Source organism: Polyodon spathula, chromosome 1 (assembly GCF_017654505.1).
Source record: "Polyodon spathula isolate WHYD16114869_AA chromosome 1, ASM1765450v1, whole genome shotgun sequence".
Classification (NCBI taxonomy): Eukaryota; Metazoa; Chordata; class Actinopteri; order Acipenseriformes; family Polyodontidae; genus Polyodon; species Polyodon spathula.
The window spans coordinates 42,016,981-42,032,225 of NC_054534.1; the positions used below are offsets into that span (position 1 = coordinate 42,016,981).

Below are 15,245 nucleotides of genomic sequence, written 5' to 3' on the forward strand. Positions count from 1 at the left end.
CAATCATTTACATTGTTCTTTTACGAGAAAATTCACAGGGAACTACATATTAGACAATGGGTACATTTAACAGACGTCTGTGATAACCGTGAAAAACTGCAGCCTTAACCGATGAGCAAATGTTGCAAGTTGTAGTCTTGTTTTCTTCATTCCGAGATATTGTGAAATATTGGAAATGTACCTTCCGGTTGCCCTTGTGCCAAGGCCTTTAGAAGTACTCACTGCCATTTTTCAAGATTTATTTTTCATGTGCCGTTTTTTTTGATAAATCGATTAAAACCCATAGATTTTTACCTAAAAGCTGGTATATATATTCTTACTCAGAGGTGGAAAAATAGGCTGTTAACTACTTTTCTTTTTCGAGGCGAGTTAGTGCAGCATGGAATTCGACAATCTCTTTTGAGTGGTAAACAAGACCTTTCATTCTGCCCGTTCCTTTGTGGTGATAATAGTGTGGGATGCAACCCTTTTTGAAATAAAAAAAACAAAAACCTCACTATGGCATCAAAGTCAAAATGAATGAATGTTTGGAAGGCATCGATCTTTAATTTCACCACCCTACTCACAAAGAACAAATTGATGTTCCTTCTCTTGCTAGCAAGTTCGCATTGGTTTGTTGTATCTAACGACCAAAAAATTAGACCTTCTGTTGGTAATTAGTACAGATTTAGTTTATTTCAGTAAACTTGATTATTCAGCTAACATTCCTGACGCTGAAAAACATGTTTTTGTCTCATCCGGGTAATCTCCCTTCTTTGCCCAAAAGCTTTTCAACTTAATATGCATGAATCAAGATTGGATCTCCTAGCTCAGTCCTCCCCTGATACTAATTTACATGGTAGTGCTTTTCAGTCACATCTTCTGAACAAAGACCTGAGAGAAGTGGAAGGCTATGTTAATCCTTTGTGAGCCGGAAATGCACCCTGCATACATAAACTTGATTAATTTATTTAAAGCAAACAAAATGACCCAAAACTAGTTCATATTATTTAAACAGTTCTGTAATTAATAAACATTTTGAAGTTCTAAGCATTTTTTAAAATGTTATTTATTTAAAATACAGTATTGTGCAATCAACAGTAAATGACTAAATAAATACCACAGTGTATTTGCCAATTTTTCTGTAATTCTCAGTGACAGAGATGAAAAAAAAAAAGCTGTTTCAGTTGGATGTTGACATTTTTACCTACAGAAACACCGTTTAGATAATTGTTACTAGTAAGGCGTAGTAATATTAATGGATCAGATAAGTAAGTTGGTCTATGATGTCATAGCCATGCGGTAAGACAATTATTACCGCAGGGTCATATGATCTTGTTCAGCCAATCGCACCACTTAATTTATCCAAGCCGTTTTTTCAATGGCTTTGAATTTGTGGCCAAATTCAACATTCCCACTCAACAATGTGTGGACGATGTGTTGTGTCAAGAAATACAAATGAAAACCAAACACGAAGGATGAAAAAATGCAATTTTTTTTTTTTTTTTTAAGGTCGGATTAGGACAAAGACCTCATTCCGAAAGGAAATACATTGTTTCCGAATCGCATTTGCTAGTTTATGTGATACGTATCCATTCTGCAAACAGTCCGAATCAGCTGGAGCTATATCTAAGACTTTGGGGACTTATATTGAAGTAACACAGTGCTGCTATAATCGTGGGTAGGTCCCTTCATTAGTTGGAAATGAGAGCAATTCCGTCTTGGGTTTCCTTTTCCCTGCAACCACTTACACAGCACAGAATTTTTTTTTTTTATTATTGAATGCAACATTAATCATAATAATAGATTCAAATGCAGCATGCGAAGGAAACATGTACAGTGTGAAAGATGTCTAGTACACAAAACAAAAACAGGTACAAGTTCCTTCCTTCCTTATGGAAAATTAGACAGACCATGTTTGTCACACAGACTAGTGTGTTTCCACACGGAGGTAATATAGCTAATATAATGCTTCACTGGGCATGCACCGGTATGTTTCAGAGTACATGTGAGGGTACATGTGGAAGTCATATTTTTTGGCTCAGTAGAGATGCTCGAGAACAGTGATTTTGGACATACTGCCAATAGAAAGTCTACACACACACACACACACAGTGCCTATAGAAAGTCTACACCCCCTTTCAGAATTTTCACCTTTTGTTGCCTCATAGCCTGGAATTAAAATGCATTCAAATTATTATTTTTTTTTCCATTTATCTACACATCCTACCCCACAACTTCCAAGTGAAAAAAATATTCTTGAAATTTGTAGAAAATTAATTAAAAATAGAAACTGAAATAGCTTGGTTGGATAAATGTCCACCTCCCCTTGTAATGGCAATCCTAAATTAGCTCAGGTGTAACCAATCGCCTTCAAAATCACACACCAAGTTAAGTGGCCTCCACCTGTGTTAAAATGTACTGATTCACATGATTTCAGGATACATTCAGCAGTTCCTGTAGGTTCTCTCTGCTGGGTAGTGCATTTCAAAGCAAAGACTCAACCATGAGCACCAAGGCGCTTTCAAAAGAACTCCAGAACAAAGTTGTTGAAAGGCACAGATCAGGGGATGGGTATAAAAAAATACCAAAGGCCTTGAATATCCTTTGGAGCATGGTCAAGACAATTATTAAGAAGTGGAAGGTGTATGGCACTGCCAAGACCCTGCCTAGATCAGGCCATCCTTCCAAACTAGATGACCGAGCAAGAAGGAGACTGATCAGAGAGGCTACCGAGAGGCCAATGGCAACTTTGCAAGAGCTACTGGCTTTTATTGCCAAGACTGGTCAAAGTGTGCATGTGACAACAATATCCCAAGCACTCCACAAATCTGGCCTGTATGGTAGGGTGGCAAGAAGGAAGCCACTACTCAAGAAAGCACACCTTGAATCCCGTTCTGAAGTATGCAAACAAAAAAAAAAAACTTTAGCCATGTGGCAAAAAGTTTTGTGGTCTGACGAAACTAAAATGGAACTTTTTGGCCTAAACGCAAAGCTTTATGTTTGCCGCAAACTCAACACAGCGCATCACCCTCAGAACACCATCCCTACTGTGAAGCATGGTGGTGGCGGCATCATGTTATGGGGATGTTTGTCATCAGCAGGGACTGGGGCACTTGTCAGGATAGAAGGGAAAATTAATGGAGAAAGGTACAGAGTCCTTGAGGAAAACCTGCTGACCTCTGCAAGAAAGCTGAAACTGGGATGGAAGTTAACCTTTCAGCATAACAACGACCCAAAGCACACAGCAAAAGCTACACTGGAGTGGCTAAGGAACAAAAAGGTAAATGTCCTTGAGTGGCCCAGTCAGAGCTCTGACCTAAATGCAATTGAAAATTTGTGACTTGAACATTGCTGTCCATCAACACAGAAACTTGATAAGGTAATTATTTAACCCAACTTTAATGAAGGTATTTAGAGCAGTGCAGGTCCGATAGCAGCTGGCCAGATATTTTCATTGTTTACTAACATGCAAGGGAAAAAGGTAGTGAACAAAACAACCTGGCAGTAAGACTCGCCCGACTCAGGACAAAGCTAAGAACGCTGTGCAGCCCACCTGATGTACAAGTGAAATTCCACCTCCCTACCGTATCCATGGTAAAGACATGCCCATTAACAATATACTATTTAATTATGTTACTGTATATTGATGGTAATCAGGAAGTCTTATCGTGCTACTGTACTGTTTTCATTTGGTTCAAACAAACTCACTTGTGAGGTGCTCAGTAAACATTAGGGATTACATTGCAACCGGTTAAACTGGTGAATATTTTTTTGTTCGGTTTGCTTTTTACAAATATATCTTTGTTTTAAGTCTGACTGAAGCTCAACATTGGATGTGTGTGTTTTTTGTTTGTTTTTTATCTGAAGGATTATTGAAGAAAAAGCTTCAAAAGTCCTGTTTTAAGCATTGTGGTTTTAATCTTCTTGTTATATGCCGCCAAGTGAAATGTGTTGAAAGGTGAATTTAAGGCATGTGAATAGGCATAAAGGTCACACAATATTTATGGAGTCATAACTTGTAGCCGTTATTTTTCAAAATCGAAGTCACAATTAAATACGTAAACAATATGGCACGACAGGGTGTGGGATATGCTCTAATATCCACACGCTTAAGGTTCGTTATAAGTCACGAGGCGAAGCCAAGTGGCTTTAACCACCCGGACGTGTCGATATCCTAAACCCTGAAGTGCTTTATTGCACTTATAAAATGGATCAACAAAAAAAAAAAACGTAAAAACATGTTTTAATTAACAAAAAAGTAATTGTTATTAAATATCCTTCCACCTCTGTCTAAATTTAAAACATTAAAAAAATATGCATTAATTAAAAAATAATTCCAGATGTTGAGTTGAACATTGCCATTGAAAGAGCAGTTTTGATTTGTTAATTCTTGATTTATTCATTATATTTTAAAGTAAAATATTACTGCCCATTTTATTCATGACACAGCACAAGTGAGTCTGCCTTTAAATCATGCACCACAACTAAGACAGTCTTTAAATCACGCAGACCCTTCCTCACAAGACCTGCAGTAGTATCAAGTGAGAGTGCGTTTTTTTTTTTTTTTTAAATCATCCTTTGTTATCCGGGGTAGTAACAGGAGGTATCCATACAAGATTTGTGTTACAGCTTCACAGTGGCGAAAAAGACGTTATTTGCATGGAATACCCGGACGGTTACTTATCAAACTGACTGCAATTTACAGCTTGGTAACGTGGAGAACTACTGGGCCAGTGTTAAGAAATAATTTAAAACAATGCAGGGTACAGCAGAAGACATGATTTCATCGTACCTGGACACATTTAAAAGGTATGACTGGAACTGACGAGATTAATTTATAAATGTTCAGCATCAGATCACACAGCTGCACAGGGGATGGGTCCGGTGGCAGTAGATAGACAGACCGAAGAACGGACAGTGGGAGCAACGGCAACAAAACATCTTTTAACCCCAAAGTCTCTTTTAAGATGGACCCAAAACTTTTGTGAAAAGCTGAAAGTTTAAGATACATATTTTAAACTATTTATTTTCAAAATGGGTTAGGGAAACACCGTAGTTCATGGAGAAGGAACTGAGCGATCAAAATGGCGAGTTTTTAATTTATTTTAATACTTTTGCTTTTTATCACTACTTTAATTAGTCATTGGTGTCCGGTTCAGATTAATTTAATATCTCATGTACACTTCGGTTTCCCAAAAGTTCAACATTTACATAAATCTCGTCAGTCATTTTTATTGCGATAAATTCCAATATGTCTGCCGTTTTTGTTTTTCAATACTAGGTGTTTGGAAAAAGTGCTGACCCATGGTGATATGCTGTAATATCAACACCCCCATGTGGCCTGTTTTGACCAATCAGGATAGAGTATTTAAAATACCCATACTTTACAGTGTAAAGTCATAACTTTAAGCCGTTATTTGTCAAAATTGAAGTCACAATTAAATACTTTTGCTTATCATACACTGCTATATGATAGTATACCAATATATTCAAACAAGGCAGGTATGTAATGATACATACTGAAGCTGTGTCTGCAGCAACAGATGATATTATCAGTTGTATGCAGGAGGTTTTGCATTTCATTTTAAAACAACTGCAAATGTATTCAAACTGGGTTTGAATACACTATGATGGTGTTTACATGACAGTTTTCCTCACAATGTTGTTGCCGTACTTTTCAGGAAATTGTGTTGCTATTTTGTTCAGATTTAGTAAAAACAAAGTTGGCCGTCCCAATACACATTACTCAATTCATAGTAATTTAGCGGAGGGGATATTTAAATTTCTGTATCTGCCTAGTAATTATGAAAAGAACGATTCTGATTTTAATTTGCAAGAGAAAAGAATGATCTTGTTGTGCACACTCCGAATTATCACTCATTACTTGTTTGTGTCTCGTTACCTTTCTAGCACACACACACACACATATATATAAATAAAAATTCTACTAAGTTCAAGTTTTACTGCTTAGAAAATACATACAGTGCCTTGAAAAGTATTCAGCCCCATCCCTTTTTTTCACATTTGAGTCTCAGAATGTGAAATAGATTGAATTAGGATTTTTTCCTACTGATCTACAAAGTCTTGAGCACCATGTCAAATCAATAGAAAAATTCCAAAAGCTTTCAACAATTTACTAAAAATGAAAAATGGAAATGATCAGATTAAAAAAGTATTCATACCCTTAGTAATTGCAAGCCTAAATTTGTGCAGGTGCAATATATTACCTCAACAAGTCACACAATTTGTTAATGGACTCCACCTGTTAGACATTAGTGGATCACCTGCTTTTCAATTAATCTATGAGGATAAATACCGCTCTCTGTATGGTCCCACAGTATGGTAGAGACTTTAAAAAAAAAAAGAATCCAAATGAAGACAAAAGCGCATTCTAATCAAGTCAGGGATGTGATTATAGAGAAGGGTACAAAACCATTTCAAAGGCATTAAACATCCCTAGGAGCTCAGCTGCAGTCCATCGTACAGCAGTGGGAAAAATATGAAACTACCACCACACTGCCTAGATCAGGCCAGGCACCACTTAGGGAAGCTACTGTGAGGCCAACTGTGACTCTGAATGAGTTGCAGAAGTCAGTGGGTGCGATAGACGATGATGTTCATGTATCAACAATATCAAAGGCTTTACATAAAATGGGCCTTTATAGGAGAGTGGCAAGGAAGAAGCCCTGGCTGAAAAAAAAAAAAAAAAATATCCTTGCCCGCAAAGAGTTCTTAAAACGTCACCTAGAAGATACTGCAGTTATGTGGCAGAACATTTTGTGGTTTGATGAGACTAAATTGGAACTTTTTGGCATGAACACTAAGCGGTATGTGTGGCGCAAATCAATCACTGAACACCAGCCAGATAACACCATCCCCACCGTAAAGTATGGCGGTGGTAGCATCATGTTACGGAGATGCTTTTCAGCAGCAAGGATATTGTCAGGATTGATGGGAGGATGAATGGTGCACAATACAGAGAAATCCTGGATAAAAACCTGCGCCCCTCTGCCAAAAAACTCAAACTGCAGAAGACGTTTGTCTGTCAACAGGACAGAAAATTGATGTCCATCACCATTCCCCAACTAACTTGACACAGCTTGAGCAATTGCAAGGAGAAATGGGCAAATATTGCTCCATCATGGTATGCAAAGTTAAGAGAGACTTATCCGAAAAGACTACTGGCTGTAATAGCTGCCGGAGGTGGTTCAACCAAGTATTGATCCAGGGGGATGAATACTTAAAAAGTTATGATTGAAAAAGTTACTATTTTCTTTCTTTTTTTGGGGGGGGGGGGGCGGACTCTCTGAAGAAGAATTTGTGACTCACAAATTCCCAATCTAATGCATCAAAATCCCAGGCTGTGAGACTTAAATGTGAAAAAAGGGATGGGGACTGAATACTTTTTCAAGGCACTGTATGCGTAACTGCTAAAAAAGAAATATTTAATTAAAGTATAAATGTACGTGGAAAATGTGGGAACACGGGGGGGTTACACTACAGTACAATAAAATATGGTATAATCCTTATGCCTATATGAATGTAAGATTAAGAATGGGGATATGTAAAAATATATACAAGGTCCTCAGCTCAACACGCACCAGCGACCCCCGTAGTCTGGCACAGTGTCTCCACAGTGTGTAAAGAAGCGGTTGGCTGATGACACACGTTTCGGAGGAGGAGCGTGTGTTCGTCTTCGCCGCTCCCGGGTCAGTGCAGGGGTGGTAGTGGTGAGTTGAGCCTAAATAATAATTTGCCATTTCAAATTGGGAGAAAATAAAAAATAATTGGCAACGACTAAATAAAAAAAAAAAAAAAAAAAAAAAGATGTAATGGTCGTCATCCAGCTTCATTTTTTTTTTTTGATAAAGAAGCAATTGTATACATCTACCATGTAACAAAAGATAATCTGCATGGTCAGGTAGAAAAAAAAAAAAAAAACGGCTTGCTGGATTGTTCAGGGAACAGGGATCACAAGGTTCATGTGCTGAGATGGGCAATGCAGACAACAGAAATGTTGAAGTATGTTCACAAATATACATCTAAGGGCTCAGTGGAATGCTAAGTGAAATATTCAGCACCCAGTAACTTGATGTTATGTCAGCTGCAAGGCTTAATAGGTGAAGATTTAGTCTTCCAAGCAGGGTAGCTGATATAGGGTTTTGGTTAGTAGATAACAAATGCCATATGTGTTTTGGGAAACTCCCTTCATGTACTACCACACGCATATTGCAGCTAAATGGACCCTGAGCTAATTGCAACGGCTGTACTTGCTCTGAAAGCATCGTGAATGGTGACACTGTCAGGAGAAGGATGTCACCTTTGTATCTAGGAATGCCTGCATTTATCCTCACCTGGATATTGATGTTATGGGTAGTGTATAACAAGAGAATTGTCTGTAGCTGGTTACATGGAACAGTATTTTGAACTGCTAAAATCTCATAAACCTGGTGTTTTTCTTATTGTGGAAACACTAAATCTCAATCTAACTCTGTCATTCAGTTTAACCTTCAACCTCAATATTGTCCTCATTGAGACCTGACGCTTTGAGAGATTGGTTTCACACGTACACAACCTCTAGGTCAAATTCGATTACGGGTACAAGACAAATAAATCATTTTATGGCAGTAACTTTGCAAGGCTGCTGCTGCTGCCTGACTTCATTTTTGCAGGGCTGTATAAACACTGCACACTAAATGTGTTGATGCCCTTGGACTCTGACCTCATATGGCTGCCATATTAAGGTTGTGTGACGTTTCACACAAAAATATAAAAAAAAAACATACATTACAAAATTGAAATGAACAAAATCCATAGGGCCTATTGTCCTATCAATTGTTACCGATTTTTGTGAGTCAAGTTTCAGTAAACCCTAAGCGTTTTATTCACTGGCCATGTCAGTGATACAGATGACATGCTATTTCCATTGCCTTACATTATGCCTTCCCAGGAATTATTTTTTTTGTTTACAAAATCACCCAGTTCCAGTTTAAAAAAAAAAAAAAAAAAAAAAAAAAAAAAAAAAAAAAAAAAAAAAAAACTATACAGTCTGTGCTGTCTTACTCATTTAAAACTGACCAATGCATTACTAATTTGAATGCATTCTTCAGACAACACTCACATTTGCTTTGTGGTGTAATTTATTTATGAAGTCTACAACAATTTGTTGACGTCAATCTTCTTTCCTGTTTGCTTTGTTACAGAACCGAATGGAAGAGAGCAAAGCACTATTTAGGACAATAATCACATATCCCTGGTTTCAAAATTCATCAGTCATTCTCTTCTTGAACAAGAAGGACCTCCTTGAGGAGAAGATCATGTATTCTCATCTAGTTGATTACTTTCCTGAATATGATGGTAAGTCATTAGCTCACTCACTCACTTGCTATTTCCCTCCCTCCTATTTTACATTGCTCCTTCTCTCCCTCCCTTACTCTGATTAATGGAAGTGTATAACAGGATATGATAAGAATAATCTTGAAGTACAAAGTTGATATGTTCTCTTTCAAAAACTCCTAAGATACTACCATTCTCTGAAGAAATTTCAGCAGATAATATAATAGCCTTGGCTCCAGGTACAGCGAGTGGCTCAGTGCAGTCTGCCAAAGTCTTTGAAACATTACAGTATCTGTTCATACAACATATTAAAATAATCTGTCACAAGCAGACTTCACCATGACGTTTGTATGATATTTGATCTCTTCACTTAAATATACAGTATTTATAGTTTTGTTATAATAATGTCTACTCATTAAATGTGATTGTTCAAGCCAGGTACTGTAGGGGCAGAACTTTTATTTTTTTCTTGTATATCCAGTTTTTTTTTTTTATTTTATTTTAAACTTACTCGCCAGTTTAGTAGTTTGTTCTCCCTGTCATACACCAGTTCCATAAACTAAATGCAAAATAGGTTATTTGAGCAACCTAGTAAAAACCGCTACCTGAAGCCCGTTCTGTCCACAGTCTGTAGATTTGAAATGCAGACTAAGAACTGAGATCCACAGGTGCATACGATTAATACTGTGCTCATACCATACTGGTAATTACCAAAAAAAACTAATTTGTTGGTGACACATTTTATCATTTCTTACCGGTTACCTTATCTGTGTATGAAAACCTAATACTGTGCAGTATCATTAGCACGATAGCCTTAAAAACATGCAGATCCAGATCTAGACCACTAAGAGTGCACCTTTCAGAAATCAAGAAAATGAAAGTTTTTCAGCAGTACTTCATGTTTTCAAAAGGCATGAATTATTTCTAAATGATGCATTTTAAAGTTAAAAATGCAGAATACTTCTACAGTGAAGGACACTGAAAGCCTAAATTTTAAGTGTGAAGGACATGGTTATTTCAGTGGAATGGTGTGATGGGCAGGGTAATTTCAGAGGAATGGTGTGATGGGCAGGTTATGGGCAGGGTAATTTCAGAGGAATGGTGTGATGGGCAGGGTTATTTCAGTAGAATGGTGTGATGGGCAGGGTTATATGTGGAATGGTGTGATGGGCAGGGTTATTTCAGTGGAATGGTGTGATGGGCAGGGTTATTTGTGGAATGGTGTGATGGGCAGGGTTATTTCAGTGGAATGGTGTGATGGGCAGGGTTATTTCAGAGGAATGGTGTGATGGGCAGGGTTATTTCAGTGGAATGGTGTGATGGGCAGGGTTATTTCAGTGGAATGGTGTGATGGGCAGGGTTATTTCAGTGGAATGGTGTGATGGGCAGGGTTATTTCAGTGGAATGGTGTGATGGGCAGGGTTATTTCAGTGGAATGGTGTGATGGGCAGGGTTATTTCAGTGGAATGGTGTGATGGGCAGGGTTATTTCGGTGGAATGGTGTGATGGGCAGGGTTATTTCAGAGGAATGGTGTGATGGGCAGGGTTATTTCAGTGGAATGGTGTGATGGGCAGGGTTATTTCAGAGGAATGGTGTGATGGGCAGGGTTATTTCAGTGGAATGGTGTGATGGGCAGGGTTATTTCAGTGGAATGGTGTGATGGGCAGGGTTATTTCAGTGGAATGGTGTGATGGGCAGGGTTATTTCAGTGGAATGGTGTGATGGGCAGGGTTATTTCAGAGGAATGGTGTGATGGGCAGGGTTATTTCAGTGGTGTGATGGGCAGGGTTATTTCAGGAATGGTGTGATGGGCAGGGTTATATGTGGAATGGTGTGATGGGCAGGGTTATTTCAGAGGAATGGTGTGATGGGCAGGGTTATTTCAGTGGAATGGTGTGATGGGCAGGGTTATTTCAGTGGAATGGTGTGATGGGCAGGGTTATTTCAGTGGAATGGTGTGATGGGCAGGGTTATTTCAGTGGAATGGTGTGATGGGCAGGGTTATTTCAGAGGAATGGTGTGATGGGCAGGGTTATTTCAGAGGAATGGTGTGATGGGCAGGGTTATTTCAGAGGAATGGTGTGATGGGCAGGGTTATTTCAGTGGAATGGTGTGATGGGCAGGGTTATTTCAGTGGAATGGTGTGATGGGCAGGGTTATTTCAGTGGAATGGTGTGATGGGCAGGGTTATTTCAGTGGAATGGTGTGATGGGCAGGGTTATTTCAGTGGAATGGTGTGATGGGCAGGGTTATTTCAGTGGAATGGTGTGATGGGCAGGGTTATTTCAGTGGAATGGTGCTGATGGGCAGGGTTATTTCAGTGGAATGGTGTGATGGGCAGGGTTATTTCAGTGGAATGGTGTGATGGGCAGGGTTATTTCAGTGGAATGGTGTGATGGGCAGGGTTATTTCAGTGGAATGGTGTGATGGGCAGGGTTATTTCAGTGGAATGGTGCTGATGGGCAGGGTTATTTCAGTGGAATGGTGCTGATGGGCAGGGTTATTTCAGTGGAATGGTGCTGATGGGCAGGGTTATTTCAGTGGAATGGTGTGATGGGCAGGGTTATTTCAGTGGAATGGTGCTGATGGGCAGGGTTATTTCAGTGGAATGGTGCTGATGGGCAGGGTTATTTCAGGAATGGGGGATGGGCAGGGTTATATCAGTGGAATGGTGTGATGGGTAGGGTTATATGTGGAATGGTGTGATGGGCATGGGTTATTTCAGTAGAATGGTGTGATGGGCAGGGTTATATGTGGAATGGTGTGATGGGCAGGGTTATTTCAGTGGAATGGTGTGATGGGCAGGGTTATATAAGTGGAATGGTGTGATGGGCAGGGTTATATAAGTGGAGAGGTGTGATGGGCAGGGTTATATAAGTGGAATGGTGTGATGGGCAGGGTTATATAAGTGGAATGGTGTGATGGGCAGGGTTATATAAGTGGAATGGTGTGATGGGCAGGGTTATTTCAGTGGAATGGTGTGATGGGCAGGGTTATTTCAGTGGAATGGTGGAATGGGCAGGGTTATTTCAGTGGAATGGTGCTGATGGGCAGGGTTATTTCAGTGGAATGGTGTGATGGGCAGGGTTATTTCAGTGGAATGGTGTGATGGGCAGGGTTATTTCAGTAGAATGGTGTGATGGGCAGGGTTATATGTGGAATGGTGTGATGGGCAGGGTTATTTCAGTGGAATGGTGTGATGGGCAGGGTTATTTCAGTGGAATGGTGTGATGGGCAGGGTTATTTCAGTGGAATGGTGCTGATGGGCAGGGTTATTTCAGTGGAATGGTGCTGATGGGCAGGGTTATTTCAGTGGAATGGTGCTGATGGGCAGGGTTATTTCAGTGGAATGGTGCTGATGGGCAGGGTTATTTCAGTGGAATGGTGTGATGGGCAGGGTTATTTCAGTGGAATGGTGTGATGGGCAGGGTTATTTGTGGAATGGTGTGATGGGCAGGGTTATATGTGGAATGGTGTGATGGGCAGGGTTATATGTGGAATGGTGTGATGGGCAGGGTTATTTCAGTGGAATGGTGTGATGGGCAGGGTTATTTCAGTGGAATGGTGTGATGGGCAGGGTTATTTCAGTGGAATGGTGTGATGGGCAGGGTTATTTCAGTGGAATGGTGTGATGGGCAGGGTTATTTCAGTGGAATGGTGTGATGGGCAGGGTTATATGTGGAATGGTGTGATGGGCAGGGTTATTTCAGTGGAATGGTGTGATGGGCAGGGTGGAATTATGGGCATGGGTTATTTCAGTAGAATGGTGTGATGGGCAGGGTTATATGTGGAATGGTGTGATGGGCAGGGTTATTTCAGAGGAATGGTGTGATGGGCAGGGTTATATAGGTGGAATGGTGTGATGGGCAGGGTTATTTCAGTGGAATGGTGTGATGGGCAGGGTTATTTCAGTAGAATGGTGTGATGGGCAGGGTTATATGTGGAATGGTGTGATGGGCAGGGTTATTTCAGTAGAATGGTGTGATGGGCAGGGTTATATAGGGTTATTTCAGTGGAATGGTGTGATGGGCAGGGTTATTTCAGTGGAATGGTGTGATGGGCAGGGTTATTTCAGTGGAATGGTGTGATGGGCAGGGTTATTTCAGAGGTGTGATGGGCAGGGTTATTTGTGGAATGGTGTGATGGGCAGGGTTATTTCAGTGGAATGGTGTGATGGGCAGGGTTATATGTGGAATGGTGTGATGGGCAGGGTTATTTCAATGGTGTGATGGGCAGGGTTATTTGAATGGTGTGAAGGGTGGTGTGGTGTGATGGGCAGGGTTATTTCAGTGGAATGGTGTGATGGGCAGGGTTATTTCAGTGGAATGGTGTGATGGGCAGGGTTATTTCAGTAGAATGGTGTGATGGGTAGGGTTATATGTGGAATGGTGTGATGGGCATGGGTTATTTCAGTAGAATGGTGTGATGGGCAGGGTTATATGTGGAATGGTGTGATGGGCAGGGTTATTTCAGTGGAATGGTGTGATGGGCAGGGTTATTTCAGTGGAATGGTGTGATGGGCAGGGTTATTTCAGTGGAATGGTGTGATGGGCAGGGTTATATGTGGAATGGTGTGATGGGCAGGGTTATTTCAGTGGAATGGTGTGATGGGCAGGGTTATATAGGTGGAATGGTGTGATGGGCAGGGTTATTTCAGTGGAATGGTGTGATGGGCAGGGTTATTTCAATGGTGTGAATGGTGTGATGGGCAGGGTTATTTGTGGAATGGTGTGATGGGCAGGGTTATTTCAGAGGAATGGTGTGACGGGCAGGGTTATTTCAGTGGAATGGTGTGATGGGCAGGGTTATTTTAATGGAAAACAGAGGACGGTTTTCTCTGAGTCTGGATAGAATTTTATTGCTAGAAAAGTGTGAATAGTAACGGGTGAAGGGCAGGGTTATTTCAACAGTAACGGGTGAAGGGCAGGGTTATTTCATTAGTAATGGGTGAAGGGCTGGGTTATTTCAATAGTAACGGGTGAAGGGCAGGGTTATTTCAATAGTAACGGGTGAAGGGCAGGGTTATTTCAATAGAAACATATGAAGGATAGGGTTTTCTCAGTAGAAAAGTTTGAAAACCCTGTTTTTCTTAGTGTGTTCCATTGAAATAACCCTGTCCTTCACACTTTAATGTGTGTCCTTCAGTTTAGTAGCACTGAAAATGGATCTCTGACAGATGTCTGTCTGTGGTGATTAAGAGTGAACTCCTAGCCAGCAGTGACATTGCATAAAGTATTGTGGCATTAAATGCCTTAGTTTCCATTTAGTTACCTAAACATTTCAACTTTAAGATATAGTATTTTGAGCATTGGTAACCACTCACGATATTAATGTGTATAAGACTACATGTGTACAGCACTAATGTGTATATGAAATAAACAATGAAATACTGAATAATAATTTTTTTTAAAGTTACACTTCATAGGTTCTAATGTATAAACATCTGCATTTTTGATAATGTTTAAACGTTCAGATTTAAAACATTAAAAACTAGGAAGTTGACATTCTATTGTGTACATGTACGTTAACATTGAGAACCTGGTTCTCAGCAGCACTCAACAGGAAATCTGTTTGTAATGTTTTTAAATACTGTAGGAAATGGGTATTTCACACAATCATTTGAGTATTCCTTCACATTTTATCCTGTTTTGTTTCCCTGTCAGGCCCTCAGCGAGATGCTCAAGCAGCGAGGGAGTTCATATTGAAAATGTTTGTGGACCTGAACCCTGACAGTGACAAAATTATCTACTCACACTTCACATGTGCCACAGACACAGAGAATATACGCTTCGTCTTTGCTGCTGTCAAGGACACAATCCTACAGTTGAATCTGAAGGAGTACAATCTGGTCTGAAGAGTGACTGTATTATCTGTGAAAAAAAAAAGAAAACAAGTAATTGCATAATACTAATTTATTGCCGTCCTG

The 15,245-nt window shown here is 39.9% G+C and overlaps 1 protein-coding gene across 2 annotated transcripts in view; it reads left to right on the top strand.

The window, feature by feature from the left end:
- The window catches only part of LOC121318840 (guanine nucleotide-binding protein G(q) subunit alpha), an 82,865-nt gene that overhangs the window by 67,079 nt on the left and 541 nt on the right, over nucleotides 1-15,245 (top strand). For both annotated transcript variants that reach the window (XM_041255958.1, XM_041255948.1), the window contains exons 7-8: nucleotides 9,186-9,339; nucleotides 14,983-15,245. The exon at nucleotides 14,983-15,245 is cut by the window's right edge and continues 541 nt beyond it. In XM_041255958.1, coding sequence (XP_041111892.1) covers nucleotides 9,186-9,339; nucleotides 14,983-15,173 — 345 coding nt within the window. In that variant the 3' untranslated portion in view covers nucleotides 15,174-15,245. The remainder of the gene's footprint in view (nucleotides 1-9,185; nucleotides 9,340-14,982) is intronic.